The sequence below is a fragment of the Rhinolophus ferrumequinum genome, chromosome 12 (assembly GCF_004115265.2).
Source record: "Rhinolophus ferrumequinum isolate MPI-CBG mRhiFer1 chromosome 12, mRhiFer1_v1.p, whole genome shotgun sequence".
Lineage (NCBI taxonomy): Eukaryota > Metazoa > Chordata > Mammalia > Chiroptera > Rhinolophidae > Rhinolophus > Rhinolophus ferrumequinum.
In genome coordinates this window covers 79,269,111-79,287,435 of record NC_046295.1, presented here as the reverse complement: position 1 = coordinate 79,287,435, position 18,325 = coordinate 79,269,111, and the positions used below count along the sequence as shown (strand labels likewise).

The 18,325-nt window shown below is 51.0% G+C and overlaps 1 protein-coding gene across 6 annotated transcripts in view; it reads right to left on the bottom strand.

Annotated features, from left to right (window-relative positions):
* Positions 1–12,586: 12,586 nt before the first annotated feature.
* Positions 12,587–18,325, bottom strand: part of NUP214 (nucleoporin 214) — a 92,789-nt gene continuing 87,050 nt past the window's right edge. For 5 of the 6 annotated variants that reach the window (XM_033123094.1, XM_033123099.1, XM_033123096.1 and 2 more), the window contains exons 33-36: positions 16,282–16,453; positions 14,129–14,268; positions 13,376–13,400; positions 12,587–12,835 (exon numbers count right to left, since the gene is read on the bottom strand). In XM_033123094.1, coding sequence (XP_032978985.1) covers positions 12,802–12,835; positions 13,376–13,400; positions 14,129–14,268; positions 16,282–16,453 — 371 coding nt within the window. In that variant the 3' untranslated portion in view covers positions 12,587–12,801. The other variant, XM_033123098.1, reaches the window with a different exon arrangement.

The window sequence follows — 18,325 nt, the reverse complement described above, 5'->3', positions numbered from 1 at the left end:
TCCAAGTGGCATTTAGTCACAGTGGAAGCCCTCCAGCCTCTGAAGCTGATAGCGGGTTAAATTTAGAAGTCCCAAACTGTGATGAAACAGACAGCAGCCTCGAGCCAGCTGTCACAGGAACCTGGACCCGGGAGAGCCGGCTGTCCGGCTGGGCCAGGCCCACCTGCCTTAAGACTTCTGGGAGACGCAGGAGCACAGCCATCCCAACCACAGCCTCTGAAGTCGCTCTGGGTAGAGCCCAACCTCTGCTCGGGACACTCACTGTAGGTTAGGATCTGAGGCAGAAGGAAACCCCATTTGGTCCAAGGAGACAGCTTACTGGGACGGGCAGAGAGGCGATGGCTGGTGGCGCTCTCAGGCCTCTGGACATTTCTAACAGCCCAGGAGTTCTCTGTCACCTCTGGCTTGATCTGTCTTGGTCATCGTCTATCCTGCCTGGGTGGCCTCACAGAAACTATTTCCCACCTGGCTGGGGTCCGGGCATTCGATTAAGGCAAATACTGTCGGGAGTGACAAGCCACTGAGCACATGCAGTATTCAAAAATGATCCTCCCAAATCGTTAGCACACAACTACTCCTGCACAGACGCACGTCCGAACAGCAAGCGCCTGGCACTGCCAAGCCCTTTTCTGTCACCACTGATCACATCGAGTGGTGTTTCCCCTTTTACAGGTGGGGAAACTGGCCCTCAGAAAGGGTGGAGGGACTTGCTAAATGAAAGGTCACTCAGCTGGGAAGTTGCAGAATGGGGCTGGTTTCAAACAGCCATCTTTTGACCCCCCTCTGTCACTGCTTTTTCGGCTACACCACCGGCCCTTCCACACCTCCATTCTCCCAGAGTGCCCGTAACCATTGTTTCTTAAGGTGGTGCAGAAGGCCCACAGCTGAGTACGCGACATCAGCAGCCCCGCTGGCACTGGACAACGAAATTAAGAACTGTGAGAAAACACATCTGAGCGATCGAGCTCCGTCCCAGTGCCTGTGGCCAGGGAGGAAAACCCACACAGCTGCCTTGGATCCTGGCAGCAGTTAGCTCAGCTCCCGGCTGGGCAGGGCCCGTCCCTCGTGTCCCTGCAGACTGAAACGCACAGACAGGATTAGTTCCTCCGTCGGCCTGAACCCAGTTTAAGTGCCACTGCTCTGGTTCATTTTTTTATGGTCCCTTTTTTAATCAGACGGGGAGGATGGTGCGCCGGGTGTTTAAAGCAAGTGAGGCGCAGTCGGAGGCCCTGTGCTATTCCTGGCTGCTACTTGCCTTGCTGAGTGAGGTCGGGCTCGCCGCCTGACCTCGCATGCTGTGGTTTTCCTAATCTGCAAGCCAGCACACGCACACCTAGCCCATCCTCCAGCTGGAGCTGGCAAAGCGTAGCGCTTGTGCTCCGAGTTAAACACGCTTACGGGCTGCCTGAGAATGGCATTGGGCCGGCGTTTCTATTAGAGACCAAAGACTCGTCTCTCTTTAAATAAGGCTGAAAGTCACTGCGACATCCAGACGACAGGACTTGGTTATCTAGGATTCTCAGCATCAAGAAATACACAGAGCACCAGCCAGTTGGCCAGACGAGTGTATTCAGTTTTTTCCACAGCTTTATTGAGGTAATAGTTCACATACCATACAATTCACCCATTTAGGGCGTACAAGTCAATGGTTTTTAGTAAATTCACAAAATTGTGCAGTCATCACCAGTCAATTTGGGAATATTTTCATCACTGAAAAAAAGGGGAAAACCACCCTCTCTACCTGTTAGCTATCACCCGCGACCCCACCCCGGCCCTATACAACTAATCTGCCTTCTGTCTCTATAGAGATCCCTATTCTGGACAGTCTGTGAGTGGGATCATATAAGGTGTGGTCTGTATCTGGCTTCCTCCACCTGCAGTGTTTTCCAGGTTCATCCGTGTTGTGGCGAGCATCAGCACTTCCGTGTGGACAAATGTACTTTTAATCATCTGTGCATGAGGTCCTTTGCCGGGTGTTGGAGAAGCAGCAGCTCAGACCACAGTCCCGAGAAGACAAGTGAGATGTTACACAGAACTAACACGATGACCTCTGCACAGGGCCGTGAACAGGAATACGATGGGCCCAGCCTGGGCTGCAGGGTCAGGAAGGCTTCCACAAGGAGGCCCTTAGGCGGAGACCTGGACACTGGGCCGGAGTGTCTTAGTGGCATGAGAAAGGGGAGAGGATGCGCGTTCCACAGAAGCAGCAGCACTGACAGGGATGGTCGTGGGTTGGAAAGCCCTGGGTGGCTGAGGAACCGACTGGGGAGACAGCACTTGGATGCAGAGACGAGCCTGGTTAAGGATTTCAAATGTTATTTCACAAGCAATGAGCGAAGGGGGTGCTGGGCTCCATGCCGGCTCTGGGGCTGAGAACAAAAGGGAGTGAGACACAGCCGGTCCCTCGGTTTGGGGCCCTTACCACCGGGAGAGAGCACCTATGGACGCCTCTCTCAGCCCAGGTTAGCTGTGCCCCAGTGGCAGCGGCTCCCTAGAAGCACGAGCCCATCACTTGTGAATGACCAAGAGAAGATTCTGTGAAGGAGACAACCAGAGAGTCCACATGTGGAAGTCCCTGCATGTCAGCTGTCCTCCAGGCTTCTCCAGATTGCACTTCCTGTTACTTCTGACCCAACTGGGTGGGGAGGCAGGAGAGGGTCATGGCAAGCTCACCTGGTTTGCATGCCTGCTGCACCCTCCCAGGCTGTGTGACTTGAGCAGGTAACCTTTGCTCTCAGGTCTTAGTGTCTTCAAACACAGAATGGGGATAAAAATAGGTGCTTACCTCTTAGGATTGGGGTGGGCGTTCAAAGGTCAACTGATACAGAACACCCGGAACAGTACCTGGTACATAGTAAGTGCTCAGGAAATCTGAGCTATTAATACTGCAAGCCTCTGAGCCTCCATCTCCTCATGTGAGAGGTGGGGCTTTGGTGCTGGCTTCACAGGAAAGGATTCGGTGGCTCAGCAACACAGCCCTTGGCACATGGCCAGGCACCCAGTAGGTGTTAGCTGCTACTGACCTTGTAAGCAGATGTTAAATGGTTTTCTTTTCTGTGCCAATTTCGGCTGAAATGGGGAAGGTGAAAAACAATACATGTGCTGTCACTTCCTACTCCCGGGCCCCTCACAGGCTGACAGACCCAGGCACACTCTGGTTAGCATCTGTCCAATCCCTGCTCAGGGGTGTAAATGAGGCGAGATGGATGAGGTGGGAGAAAGAAAGGCCACCTGAGAGAGAGGCGTTTGCAGCCTGTGTGTTCCTTTCCCTCTCTCTATAAAAACAAAAAGCCTGCTGGGATTTTCATGGGATTGCATTGACTCTGTACATCAATTTCGAGAAAAATGACATCTTAACAATATCGAGTCTTGACAGTCTCTATTGATGAACATATATGCCTCCATTTAGTTAGGCGTGCTTTCATTTTTAATTTTGATCAGCAACACTCTATAATTTTTAGGGTACAGGACTTGCACATCTTTTGTCAGGCTTATACCTAACTGATTTACGTATTTGATGCTACTGTAAATGGTATTGGCTTTTAAAATTTCAATTTCTGATTATTCATTGCTAGTATGCAGAAATACATTTTTTTGTATATTAAGCATATATCCTGCAACCTTGCTGAAGTCACTTACTAGTTTTTTTTTTTTTTTTTTAGACTTCACAGAACTTTTTATATAGATCATCATGTTATCTGTGAACAAAACGTAACTTCTTCCTTTCTAATCTGGGTGCCTTTCCTTTTCTTGCCTTAGTGCATAGGCTAGATCTTCCTGTACGATGTTGGGCTGAAGTGGTGAGAATGAATTCTTGCCTAGTTCCTGATCTGAAGCGAAAACATTCTTTCAATTTTCCGGAAGAGTTTGTGTATAATTGGTATTATTTCTTCCTTAAATATTTGGTAGAACTCACCGGAGAAGCCATTTGGACCTAGAATTTTCTTTATGAGAAAGTTTTAGGTGATAAATTACTTCAATAGCTATAAAGCTACTGAGGTTATCTATTTCTTCATGAGTTTTGATAGCTTGTCTTTTTCAAGGAATTTGTCTATTTCATCTCAGCTGTTGAATTTATTGGCATAAACATATTCATAATATGCCAATTGTCCTTTTAATATCTGAAGAATCTGCCGTGATGTCACCTTTCTCATTCCTGACATTGGTAATGTGTCTTCTTTTCTTCCCTGACCAGTCTGGCTAGAAGTTTATTTGATTTTCTCAAAGAACCAGTTTTTGGTTTTATTGATTTCCTTTTTGTTTTGTTTTCTCGTTTGTTAATTTCTGCTCAGATCTTTATTATTTCCTTTCTTCTGCCTATCTTGGGCTTCATTACGTTTTTTTCTAGTTTCTTAGACAGCTTTCTTCTTTTTTAAATATAGGCACCTTAGTGCTATAAATTTCCCTCCAAGTACAGCTTTAGCACCACAAATCGTGATGGGACGTTTTCATTTTTCAGTTAAAAATATTTTCCAATTTCTTTTAAAATATCTTCTTTGAATCATGGGTTATATAGAAATGTGTTATTTAGCTTCCAAATATTTGGGGATTTTCCAGATATCTGTTATTGATTTCTAATTTAATTCCATTGCGGTCAGGGAACATATTTTGTTTGAGACTTGACTCCTTTCAAACTTACTAAGACTTATTTTATGACTCAGAATACGGTCTATCTTGGTATCTGTGTACACCTGAAAAGAACGTAATTCTACTATGTTGGGGGGAGTGTTCTATAAACGTCAATTAGGTCCAAGTTGGTTGACAGTGTTGTTTAAGTCTTTGATAGCCTTACTATTTTGTTACCACTTCCATTTAATGATTTTTATGGCAGGGTTGAATATGTGGAGATAAAATATTTACCACAAGTTTGATTGGATATTTTTCTTCACCAGTAAACATTTATTGCACAAGCTGACACATCATGTATATCTTTTTACATATAATGGTCTGAGAAAGATTTTACCTTTGGGCAACAATTTCCTTTGTTTTGGAACATAAATAGCTAACAGAGCAACCGTCTCAGATCTTGCAACAGATTCATTTTAGCTGCTCAATTATAGCCACATACTAATAAGTGCTAGGGTCATTCTATGTAGTAAAAGAGAAATGGGTCAGGAATGAGGAACTTAACATTCTGCTCTCATTTTAACAAATGATGATGATAATATCAGCTTTATATGCAGCATCTGATTTAATCTGCAATGAATCTAGATGAATGTATTACCATTCCCTCTTTTTATAGATGAAAGCAGAGCTCAGAGAAGTTAAGTGACCTGCCTGAAATCACACAGCTAGGATTTCAAGCCCAGGCATACCCACAGTGTTAACCAATCATCAATGTGTGGGACTGAGTCACTTTCTTCCCCTTTTTGGGTCTCAATTCCCTTCTATATTCAAGGAGGGAAGCAGGAAGGATAATCTCTAGTCCTAAAATGTGGGAGTCCCGCGTGGGCCAGCTGTGCTGTGTGCCAGGGCCACAGAAGGGAACATACATCCTATGGCCAACACGCTCAGTGAGAAAAGGGCCAGGTGATAAGCGTGGGGCTGGAACAGCCAGACCCACCACCCATCAGCACAAAGCACGAGGTGCCTGCTGTGCAGACGGAGTGGTGGGGGAGCCACGGACAGGAAGCAGGACACATCGATAAATGCTTTTGGATGCTGACACTGGTCCTGCCATCTGTGATGCTGACACCCACACAGCAGAGTCTGAACGCCACTTGGCTTGAATGAATGTCTCAATGATGATGTTTATTCGCTTCCAGAATGGCTCAAAATGAAAGAAGACCATATAGACAGAGTCAGGAGCCAGCCAGGTAAGATGGCTGAAGCCCGAGTGGGGAAGAGGATCCAGGCCTGAATTCGGCTCAGAGTAATTGCTAGCACTTGGTCATGGACGAGCTCGGCTCCCCTGGGCCCTGGGCAAGAGGGTCCATGGGAGGAATTCAGGCTGCACTGTCAAATCACCACATGCAGAACATGCTAACATCAAATGATAATAGTTTCATTTCCCTAGATCGGGGCAAATCTTGTTCCTTAAAACACAGAGAATGAAACTGATTTAAAAACAAACATCCCAAGACTCGGGAATTCTAAATGCTTCTGAAAATGTTGGCTGGTGACAATTAAGCTGTTCCATCAGCTCGTACAGCCCTTCTGTCAGCTGCAGCCAGTGACTCAAAATTCGGCCTGCCGACCTTCCTGCGCCTCCCTCCCGTGCTCTCCCCCCCCTGCCCCCCGCCCCAGAACCCCTTGGCCAGCTGGAGAGCTCAGGAATGGTAGGATTAGCAAGGGGTGGGGCTCAGAGGGGCTCTGGTGGGGTGTGAGCCATGCACGCGACTGTTCTCACTGCAGGGAAAGAAACCTACAGACTGGAGGAGGGGTCCAGGTGATCCTTCCCTTGGGGCTAGCCCTGCACCCTCCTGGGCCAGGATGAGTCTGAGGGGGAAACAAAGGCAAGTATGTTTCAGCCTGAGGCCCTGTCCCTCTTTTGGGGGTCTTGGTCCTGAAGTGAGTGCTGCTGTTCAGCTCTGGGACTGGAAGAAAATACTGTGGGCGTGTATCCAGGGCAGGAGGGCACTGGAGCTTGTCTGCCTGGGCCAGTGGCTACAGCTCCTGGTTTCACTGTAAAGCCACAGAAGCCACCTGTGGATGCCCAGTGATTATGCCAGACACCATCCTGCACCCTGCACATACTTGCCCTGTGAGCTATGTGGCATCTGCCCCATTTCAGCTTGGGCCAGATGACACTTGCTCTAGTGGGGAAGCGTCAGAGGCTTGTACCCAGCTCTGTGTCCAGCTCGTGCTCTTCGTCACTCATTGTGCCACTGACAGCTGCTCTGGCCCCAAGCTAGCACACCCACCTGGGCTGATGAGAAGCAGAGGGCCACTGCAGTGATGGCCGCTGGGGGCTCTGGTCAGCGCAGGCACAGGGCACTAGAGCCAGTCCCTGGGCCTGGCTCTGACAGTGGCCTTGCTGTGGCCCTGGTGTGCTCAGCTGGTTCCACACCCTTGAACTGTCGGTAATAGCCCTTCTCCCACCCCCTTTGTCATCTGCTGCTGTGGTCTGGCTTTTGAGGAGTGCTAGTTCTTTCTGGGAAGTCATTCTGGGGTAGCATTTATCCCAGTTCCTTGCTGTCCTGATGCTGTCAGGCTGAGGACAGACAAGGCTGACGGGGTCCCTGCCCTGAAGGAGCTGACTGTTTAGGGGACGGGGGACAGACTAGATAAACCAACCAACCAACTAAATACATGAATAATTTATGCCTCAAACTAGCAGTGCAGTAGGATAGGAGAACACAAACGTGGGAGCTGCTGGATCTGAGCAGGACTGGCAGCCTGGGACAGCGCAGGCGGAAGTGGAATTATTGAAACTGAGACCCGTGGGGTGAGCAGCTACGGCATGGAGCACTGCAGCCGAGGCCGAGGCCAGCAGGGTCTGAGCGGGGTAGGAGAACGGGCCACCTGAGGCACAGAGCCGTGCAGCGGGGCCTGGAGAGTGAGGCAAGAAGGACCAACGTGGGACCTGCATGCCACGGTAAGGATTCCCAGGTGGAAGGCCGGGCCTGGCGTGGCTTTGAAAACCAGCCTCGGGAGGGTGAGGAAGGAGCCTCCTAACCCTCCTGTTTCCTCACAGCCCACGACTCCTGGTACCCAGGGGAGGTCAGGCAGGAACGGTGCTGAAGGGAAGCCACGAGAGGCGAGGTGAGCTCGGCCACCCCCATATACTGCTGTGCGCTCCCATCTGCCGCCCCCTCCCACACACGCTTTCCTCGCAGCTGGCGATCTAGGGCTGAAAACAACGCGGAGAATCTCCGGCCAGGGCTGTGGAATGGGCAGGGTGCTATTTATAAGCAGACAGGGGCTCAACAATGGAGCAACTGCCGCTTCAGTCACTGGGTCCGTGGTTGACCTGTGGGATTCTGGAAAACTTCAAAGCCAGACCCCGGAAGAGCCAGCGCAGGAAGGAGAGGATTAGATAGCCAGAGGGCGTGGCGCCAGCTGCTTCCTCCAGGGCCTGCTCACCTTCATCAAAAAGCAGAACAAGCCCCCATCTGTGCACGGGCATGCCAACGGGCCAGAGAGACTCAGCCTCTACCTCCTCGCTCCCTGGGGTCGTGGTTTAGACAGACAATGACCACGTACCAGGGTGGAACCAGCGGATCGGGTCAAATAACTACACAATAGGCAGAACGTCTGCTGCGGTCGTTCTCATTTTCACAGGGCAGACAGGACAGGAGCGTGATAAGGGGTTCTGCAGTGTCGCTGGCACAAGTGGCAGGTATTTCTTTGAAAATGAATGACTACCTTGGGGAATGGTGGGCGGCCCGGGCCTAGCAGAGGGCAGGGGTGTGACACAGGAAGGGCAGAGGCACAGCCCGGGTTCCTGGTGGCTCCGCCACCACCTGGCTTGAGACTCAGCTTCCCCTCTCGGCCTCCCATTCTCATCTGGAAGACATGGGTTACAGTGTCTAGCTCATAGGTTAAACGTGCAAATGTCCATGCAGCACTTAGGACAGGCAGCACCCGGCACAGTGGAAGCACGCAATGAATTACCACCACTCTTATAATCGAATATACTTGACCCTTGACCAACGTGCAGCAGGGTGGGGGTCGGGCGCAGACCACCCCTGTGTAACCGAATACGATTCCCAACTGAGGACCAAAACTACAGAGGACCCTTACACGGGCCTGACCTGTGGGTCGTGGGCTGACTGCACGAGAGGAGCACGCGTTAGACGCAGCCTCCAGGAAGTAAGCTAAGCGCTCGTCCAGCAACACCAATGGTGGGCAGTCCCCAGGAGGAGTCCCAGGGAATCCGGCTCTAGCAGACAGGTTCCAAGGTTAAGACGACTTGGTGATAGCAGACCATGTCACTTTACTGATTTAAAAACCAAAGGTGAATAGTAAAGGCTCAAGAGAGTCCTGTAATAAAAAGAGCTATTACATTTGCTCTGTCCATTCTTTTCCCCAATTTAGGTGACCATGGGGCCCTTTTTGCTTTGGCTCAGTATGAACTTCTCACAGGAAACATTTGAAAAAGAGGTGTTTGGAGGCTAAAACAATGAAGTCCAAATGCCTTTGTCCACACATGAGTGATGAACAGACAAATCAGGGGGAAGAGAGCAGGAGGGAGAGCCACCCTGCCCCTGCTTCCCACCAGCTAGCGACACCTGAAAGGACGGAGAGTGTAAGAGCCAGCAAATGCTTCGAAGCTGGGCAGGTGCTCACGAGACACTGCACGGGATCCCAGGAGTTGATGCAAATGGAGAGAAAGAGAAAAGACCGGAGCCAAGCTCGGGAGGGCAAAGTAAACCCCTACAGGGAAACCACTCCTCCTACAGTACTTTGCCACAAAGTACTCGGTGACCAGAGGGCGGGAGTGAGCCTCACCGGGAGACAGGGTGAGGTCAAGGAAGGTACTTCCTCCCACCTGGTAGGGTACTCGGGGAGACTTCACAGAGGGGTGCAGAAGCTGACCGGGAAGGAGGTGACAGCCTACCTGTGCTTTCGTATACATTTTTTGATCAAGTGCCCAAAGAGTAGCTCAAATTTAAACTCGGTGTCTGTCACTGACAATTTCAGCAAGATCTCTAACCCTGGATTAGTGGCAAAACAAACATGTCATGGGAGGAGACAGGCTCTCTTTCAGATCCTCGGGGGGGGGGGGGGGGGGGGAGGAGGGAGGAGGGGGGAGGGGGAGTAGGGTGAGACAGTTATAGTTATTGTGGGTAAATGGTTTCTCAAAATGTGGTCCACGGACCACCTGCAACGCTTGTCAAACACACATCCGAGGGCCCAATGGCGCTCTGCCGAGTCAGAGGTCACAACTGGGCACAGCTGCGTTCGAGCTTCGTCGAGTGAGGGCCGACTCACTGTGGCCCTGTGTTTGACAAGGGGCCGCACAGCCAGGTGGAAGATGCCCCCAAGGGCTGTCTAGCCCGGATGTACGGCAAGGTCTGTAAGGTGAGAAGAGTCTCCGTTTACTGAGAACCTACTTTGTGCCCAGTGTTCTACATACATCAATCACTTCATTAAATTCTCACAACCAGCCGACATGACCGGCAAATTTCCATTTTATCACTGAGTGAAGAGCTCTCCTGACATGAAGAGGCCACGTGCCTGGTTCCGGCCTCAGACCTGGTAAGGCTCAGGGTCACAGTCAGTGGCAGCCCACACGGTCCACGCCCTTTCCGGAGTGCCTGACCTAGAAACTTCTCTGGAGGCTGCCAGAGGGCGGGACAGTGAGGGGATCCCTGCTCAGCTATGTCAGCCTGAAAGGGGACTTGTACACACGCCCGTTTTGTCCTGTGGGTTCTTCCTTTTCCCGAGAAATGCAATTCATGGCCTCCATCCCATGCTGCCATAGGAAGCACCGATTATGAACACACAACATTTACATCTGGAAAAGCCAACCAAAACACGATTCATTAAACCACCTTCCCCCCTTTCCTTCCTGCCTTTCCTGAGTTACACAAGCAGAAATAAATGAAGCCGACTGCCTGCCTCCTGCCACTGCAGCCGACTCTCTGAGAGCTGGGTGGGGCGGCTCCTAGGCCCACTGAGCAGCTGTGGTCCCTTCCTCTCACTGGACACCATCGCCACTCTCACCCAGCCCTCTGCCCGCCCGACCGGGAAAGGCCCACGCCCAGCTATCTCCTCCTGGGGCAGGCTGGAGCCACCCTGCATTCCCCACCCGGCATCCTGGGAGCTTGGGTTTCAGGGGACGCACACTGGTGCACTCTGAGATGACCCCCGCCACCTACCAGTGTAATCGACCCCAAAAAAGGAACTCAGAGGGGCTCAGGCATCAGGAGTCAGTGGTTATCTGGCCGAGCACAGCTGATATGGCCTTATGCAGAGATGTCACACGCCACCTCCATGGAGGATTAACAGAGAATTTGAGGTCAAGGGTTTAGGCCAAACCAGCTTCTATTTATAAAAAAGCCGCCGGGGGAAACAGACGGGCAGGAGACTGGCTCAGTCTGGGTGCTGGTCGACAGGATGACATGCCAAGGCAGAAGTCACCTCGTCACATTACTCTCTTTAAAGCGAGGCCTCTGTCATAAGCTTTTCCCATCTAAATTTGAGTTCCTCTCTCTCAAGATGGCCCCGGTGTACAAACTAAGGAGCTTGCATGTGGGAGGAACAAATCCCAGGCCTACCTGTGTGGATGTCTTGGGGACTGTCCGTGCCCCACGGCTGAGGGGGCCTCATGTGAGAACAGGTGAGGACAGGCTTTTCAGTTCCACAAGGACCAAAACACACATTAAACCATCGAAGTCCAAGCTTTTGGAGAGGCAGATGCCCTCCTCAATGGAAGTCTGGCAGAGCACCCCCTCCAGACTCACAAACCACAGAGTAGACAAGTGCCCAGGGACGTGCACACATCTGATTCTGCTTTGGGACTCCCGACACCAGCAGAGCTGCGTTACCAGCCTCCTCTCCTGACGAGTGCAAGAAGCCACTGAGCTCAGTGCCGCAGGCGCCCAGGCCGTTTCAGTCCAACTGAATCAGAACCCACAAGACCGGGGCTTTGTGAGTGAGGGGCACCGGCAGAGCGGGGACCAGCAGGGCCGGCTGTGGCACAGGGGGACCCGGACGAGGTCCACCCTCCCCAACAAGCCAACAGAACCAGCAAGGCCACCTGGCTGTAACGTGACAAATTAAATCACCTGGGGAACTTTTACTAAAACATTTCACAAGCACAACTGCCCAATACGTAAAGATCTAAACAACTGTCCCTTTGAGACCCTTTCTGCACATGACCCAAGCTGAAGCACGGGCAGGGTTTGGGCAAGAAAGATGAACAAATTCTTATACCTACTTCGGATGTGAGGCAGCCCTTGTTCGCCAGCGACTATCACGTCACAGGCCCAAGAAACAAAGCACGCCCAGACCCGAAACGCGGTACCACTGGCACGTCAGCAAGACTCAAGTCCTGCTCTCCAGGCTGTGTTGTACCGGCAGAAGCAACATCTTCTCAACTCCTGGGTCTCCCCAAGGGTTATCTGCACCGCGGTTAATGGACAGCGGGCCAGGCGTGGTTACCAATGTCACTGTCACCTACTGGAGAGAAAGGCTGTCTTGCCCATCAACTGCCCACGTCCTCTGCAGCGCAGGAGAAATTAGCTGTGGGACACACAGTGCCTGAGAGCCCAGTGAGAAGAGTTCACGCGTCTGTCCCAGAGGCAGCACACCTGTTACCACCCTCATGGTCTGTTTTCCAGGTTTACCTCCCAGCTACCTGCACCCTCAGGCGCCACCTCTCCTGGATGCGGGGCCTGCGCGACCGAGTGTCTTCCCTTCCAACCAATACAAAAGCTGGCACTTCGAGGGTCCCGACAACCAACAGCAAAAAGGACACGAAAAGGAGGCACCAAGTTACGGCCTCAAAAAGGTGACTAGCCAGCACCCTCTTCCCTCTGTGGGGAGCCCTAGTCTGAGAAGACGGGGAGAAGCTCCCGTGCACTGCCCTGGTTCAGCGACACCTATGCTGCTTACTTTCGGTACAGCCAGTGGAAGGCTGTACACAGAATTGAGGAAACCGCTCTCCTTAGCTCAAAAAACCCACGTACATTTTGCGTGGAAACAAACCAAACAGTTTAATAGCGGGGTGGGGATGGGGAAGGGACAACCAACACGAAGTTATAAAACAGAAAGCGTCTCTAGAGTTCTGGTTTCTTTCTGGGGGTGTCTCAACGAGAATGACCACTTTAAAGGACTGCTTCAGTGTTTCTCAGTGAAGAGGAGCTGAGAAGCCAGTTGGTCACAGGAACTGAAAGGGACACGGACACCCACTCAGCTTCTCCAGCCACCAAAGCCCTGGACAGACCTGCAAGGAAGCGCGGGGAGAGGGAGATCAGCTCCTGCTGTGATCGAGGAAGGGCTTCGGGGCTCACACAACTGCCTGTGTTCAAAGTCCACACTGAATTTTTCTTGTCATGCAATTCTACACAAAAGCATAGAGTGAGGGTCACAAAAGAAGACTGATTAATGGGCCCGGAACACAGGGCTTGGCATGAAGCTTCTGAGACACCAACAGGGAAGGAGGGAAGGATGAAAGGAAGGAGGGAGGGAGGCAGGCAGGGAGGCAGAGCAGCTCTGAGTGCTGCCTTCCGGTCTCTGCTCACCAGAAGGCCCACCCTCTCTCATGCATGGCCCCGGAGAGCCAGGCCTGGCACCTCTGACCACATTCCTGCCAAGATCGGCAAGTCCACAAAGCCCAAACTGGCCGCCAAACCCCCATGCTTCCAGCACAAGCTTTTAACAGGAAAATGTACAACTAGAGCAAGAATTAGTAGGCTGCTATTTTCACATACCACACACACTTCCATCCTTATTTAATGACTCAAAGCTGGACACAGATACTTACGAGTTAGATGATCCAAAGCTGAATCCTGGAAAAGAGGAAAAGGGTGATGTTAAAACACACACCTGCAGGACACAGGTGGACGGGTTCCAGGCCCAGCCCTCCCTCCCTCCCTCCCCACCGGCGGTGCGGGCTGAGGGTCTCTGGCACAGGCCTTGTCACTTAGCTACACGGCGACACACAGATCCATTTCGCTAGGAAAATGTTTTTCTACTTTCCCACCCACTTGCTTCCTCTTGCTTGAGGCCAGAGAAGCAGCACCCTTGGGTTTCAGGCTGTGCTGCTCCCCATTGGCCCTTTGGGCAAACTGGCCCCTTGGGGTGTCTGAATCTTCATTTGTGAAACAGTAACGATGCCTAACTTCTCTGCCTCACAAGTGTGTTGCAAAGATAAAAAGAGAACATCCACACTCCACTGTCTGAAGGAGAGTGTTAAACAAATGAAACGCATTTTCTGAAGTCTCTCCATCTTAGTTTTTGAGTCTGCTGGCTTGGATTTTTAAACCAAGATCTAGTAAGATGATTCTTGTTTGGGCTTCTCCGATCTTGAGAGAAAATCAAGTCAGTCATTTCTTTATCTGGTAACAAACGACACAATGTCACAAGTCTAATTAAAACCTCAAAAGAACATTTTGTCTTTCAAGCACTATCAGCCTCTAAAAGACTAAAGTGAACAGCCAGGTAAACAGTACTCATTTCCTTGGTGGGGGGGTTTTGCGGGGGCAAAGGCAGGAGGGACGGCCGTCTGGCTGCCTACCTCCTGTGCCTGATCCAAAGCCGGAGAACCCTCCGCTTTGGGTCCCGAAACCGGAAGTCTGTTGGGACAGAGATCCAAAAGTCGGAGCGTTCTGACTTGCGAGGGTGCCAAACGAGGTGGTGGTGCTGCTGCTCCCAAACCTGGGTTCCAGTGAGAAACCGGACGGTGGTTAGTGGGGCCGCGCGTCACCCTGTGGCCCGAAAGCCGCAGTCCAGCCTCCTCAGTCTTCGGAGGAACAACATACATGAATCGAGGTGACGTACGTGGCTTAAACCAGCAGCCTCTCGGAAAGAAGAGGCCAGAGCCCAGAGCAAACCCTCACCTCCACTTTGGGAGGAACAACAACAGGACAACAGGAAATGCAGCGTGTCCGGTGCGGTACTTTTTGCCCGCCGTCTAGAAATTCCAGGTCACTGGGAAATTAAGCAGCGCTACATTTTTTGCTCATTCTGTCTCCCGTAATTCTCCCATTTTATTCCATCATTTTAGCATTTCTCGTTATCGACAACCCCCGCCCATGTATCTATCTGCAGCTCCTGCCTGGGTCTCGGTCCCGTCTACTTTTCAGGCTGTGAGGCATCTTCTATACGCACAGGCCAGCACGGGCCTGCTCTCACTGTCCTGTTTCTGGACTGGCCCTGACGCTCCTGCTGTAGTCCTATTCCCGCCTCGGGCCTCTCACAAACAACAGCGGGAACCCCTCAGATGTCTGCGGGGTCAGAGACGAGGGACCCGAACAAAGGGGACGGTGACAGGCTCTTTTGCAGATTTCATGCTGGAGCCGGTCCTCATCAGCCCTGTGCACCAAACTGGGCCTAAGCAGCCAGTGAGGAGTCCTATGGCAGAGCCCCTCCGAGGCAGAACATGGTACTTGGCTGCTAGTAAAGAAAACAGCTGGTGTCAAAGAAAGAAAAGAAACAAAACCTCAAGATTCCCAGGCACCCAAAACACCTCCCAGCGACTCTGTAGCACTCTGTGCTGGGTGGTCACTGGAGAGGTCAGTGTCCTTCGAAACCTGCCAAGGACACTGGTGTCAGTCAGTCCCAACTCTCCCTTAACTTTTAACGCTTGGGGTGTCCTGGGGGAACTTAAAAGATTCAGTAGTCTACAGGAAATCCAAGAAGCAAGACACCAACTTGCTCACTTTCCTTGAAACTTGCCAACATTTCCACACCAGGTTCTTTCATGGTGGGACCGGGTATGAATAAGAATATAAGTATTTTCAAGATAAAGATGGTATATCACCTCATCGAGACTCATGCCAGTACCCTGACAATTCCCCAACACAAAGACCCCTCCCCGTCCCGCCCCCCAGATCTTTAGCTTTCCCGGTCCTGAGCCAGGGCCGAGGGTGAGATCTACCGGATGTTCATTTCAGACCCCAATCCCTCCTTGGCACGAGGCACTTTGTATTCATGACCACATGTATTTTATTGGGACTTTGGGGTGTGGGGAAAGCTATTTTCTCCTTGGGGTTTTGGCTACCAGACTAATTCTGTGGGGCCCTCAGAAGCAAATGCCTAATATGACATTTTCAAGGGAAGATGTACAAGGCCATAGAAGCAGCTTCGAATGCTGCGTGACGCTCATCAAGACTCTTAAACGTGTAGGGGGCTCGTTAGTGCCCGGCACGGACGACCGAACACCCACTCTGGGGCTCTGGAGTGGAGCAGGTGACACGGGGGTTGTGTGCTCAAGGATGATGGTTGAACGCACAACAATCCCAAAACGAAAGGATGTGGGGAAGAACTATTCTATGCATTCAGAACTTCCTAACAGCGGTTATCACACCAGGGACGATCACGGCTACAAAGCAGCCATGGCAGGACTATTTTTCTCCCTTTAACTAATCACTTAGCTCCACCAGAACAGGCGTCTGCCAACCAGTACTCTACAATCAGGGGACGGCCACACAGCTGGTGTCCACTCATGTACACCGAGGAGTGTGGCTCGGAAGGAACGAGCTCTCCTTCCCCAGGGAGAATAGGAATCCTGGAGCAACTTGTTGGCTGAGTTCAATGGAGGAGCCTTCAGCTCAGTCAAGAGGACAGAAAATGCAAGAACTTCCTTTTCAAAACAGGAGTTGTGTGCCCCAGTGCTTCTGGCTGGCCTGAGCTTGTGGGTGCCCTAGGTCCCGTCCCCAGGGGGCTTACCCGAATCCTCCTGCGCTGGCAGCCGCAGTGCCCTCTCCGAACACTTTGCCTCCCGTCGAGCCCAGAGGGCTTGTAAAGGCTGGGGCTGAACCGAATGCTGGCACCCCTCCAAACCCAGGGGATCCCCCAAAAGTAGGAGGGCTGCCAAACACTGGAGCAGCACCGAAGCCACCTGAGCAAAACAGAGGCAAACAAACAAGGAGAAAGAAAGAAGGAGACAGGAAAAGAAGACAATGAGCAGTGAGAAGCCAAATCAAAAGAGGGAGGAAAAAAGGGAAAATATGTTAGCAATCCAGGTACAAAGAATTAAGGGAAGCACTTGTTCTACCAGCAAGACAATAATTAAAACCAAACTAAAGCAACCCAAACCACCAAACCACCTCCCCCCACTACCACCAAAGAGGTCTGGGGTCCCCTCAGGAGAGCGCCTTGGAATTCTAAGAACCCAGCAGGCCCCATGTTTGCCTGAGAGATCCCCAGCGCCTCCCACAGGTAAGCTGGACTTGTCAGCTCCAAGTCTTATCAAATCAGATCGCCACCAAGAACCAATGTGGTGCATTTCAGGTCCCTTCTCAGCCCCTCTGCTCTGTTTTGAGACTCCTCATTGTAAAAGGATTCTCAAAAACTCCAATCCCAGCTGTCAAAGATGACAGACAGATTTGATTCCTCATCACCACATGGGCAAGGCAGCTAGCTGCGTGGAAACCCACATGACAACACCAGAAGCTCCAAGTCCCCTCGCAGGGAGGGTGTGACTGGGTTACAGCAGAGATGGAGCCGCACGGCGCTGGCGCGCAGCCACGTGCTTTTTATTTATTTAAAGCTAATGGCTCTCACATCTTTCACCAAGTCTTTCGTTCTCTCTCTTTGTCCAGAAGAATTTTTTAAAAAATGCTTTCTTGGGGGGTGGGGCAGTGGCGGGAAAAACAAAAAAGCTTTCTGCAGTCAGGAACTACTCCTCAATTAAAAAAGGCACACCACATTTCTTCTCTGGAAGAAGGCTGCTGTATAAATGTGATAAAATAACCAATCAACTGTGAGGAGAGCCGTCAGAGTCCGAGACTCCCTCTGCAGGCTCCCTGCCCTGCTGCTCACGTGAACATGGGGCAGCCATCCTACAGAAAAGGGTCAGGTGTGCCTCAGGCAGCCTCCTCTGATTGGCTGAGACGCCCATCAGGCGGGAAGTCAAACTTCCTTCCCCGACTCTCCCTTCTGTTCCTGAGAAGGGTTCCCAAACCCCGAGATACTGTTCAAATCATTCTAGGCTATCAGCAGAGACCCTAAGTGTCTGTTGAATGCAAAGGAACAAAACAGTACAAGAAATGTGCTCTAAGGGGGAGTATTTCTTAAAACGAGCATTGGCCTAGGAGCTACACTCTAAAGGGAACGAAGGTGGCCTGGCGCAAGCAAGGAGGTGATCAGCCTAAAGGGGCAGGGACGTTCTTCTCGCCCTTTCAGAAAGTGAATCTCATGGAGAGGGACCAATCAGGCTTTCTCATTAGATGCATAATCCCACCTCAAGCTCTTGACACCTGAACCAGGAAAGAGCTGTCAGTTGAATTCTTTAGTGAACTATTATTTCATGATTCAATCATTTGCTTATTCACCATTCGTAGTGGTTGCACAACTGAGAAGATACTTTCTGCTAAGGCTCATGTTTGGGTTAACATTCTGTATTTTAAAACCTTGAGTGAAATTCCAAGCCATGATAATGGAGATTGTTGGGTTACAAATATAACAGACTGGAAAAAAAAGTGCTAAAAAACCCTTGCAGATGAATTATTTAAGACTGATCACTGATCTAGTTACGCTTTCTTCCTAGACACACAGGGCTTTATTTAGTGCCTTGTACTCCATATTATTGAAGACTTCTTGGTGGAAAGTGAGTGAAAAATGAGAAGTCACAATGACACAGAAAGTAAACTGGACAGGGAGGGGAGGAGATTACACACACACACACACACACACACACACACACACACACACAGTGCTCTAAGGGGAAGTATTTCTTAAAACGAGCACTGGCCTAGGAGCTACACTCTAA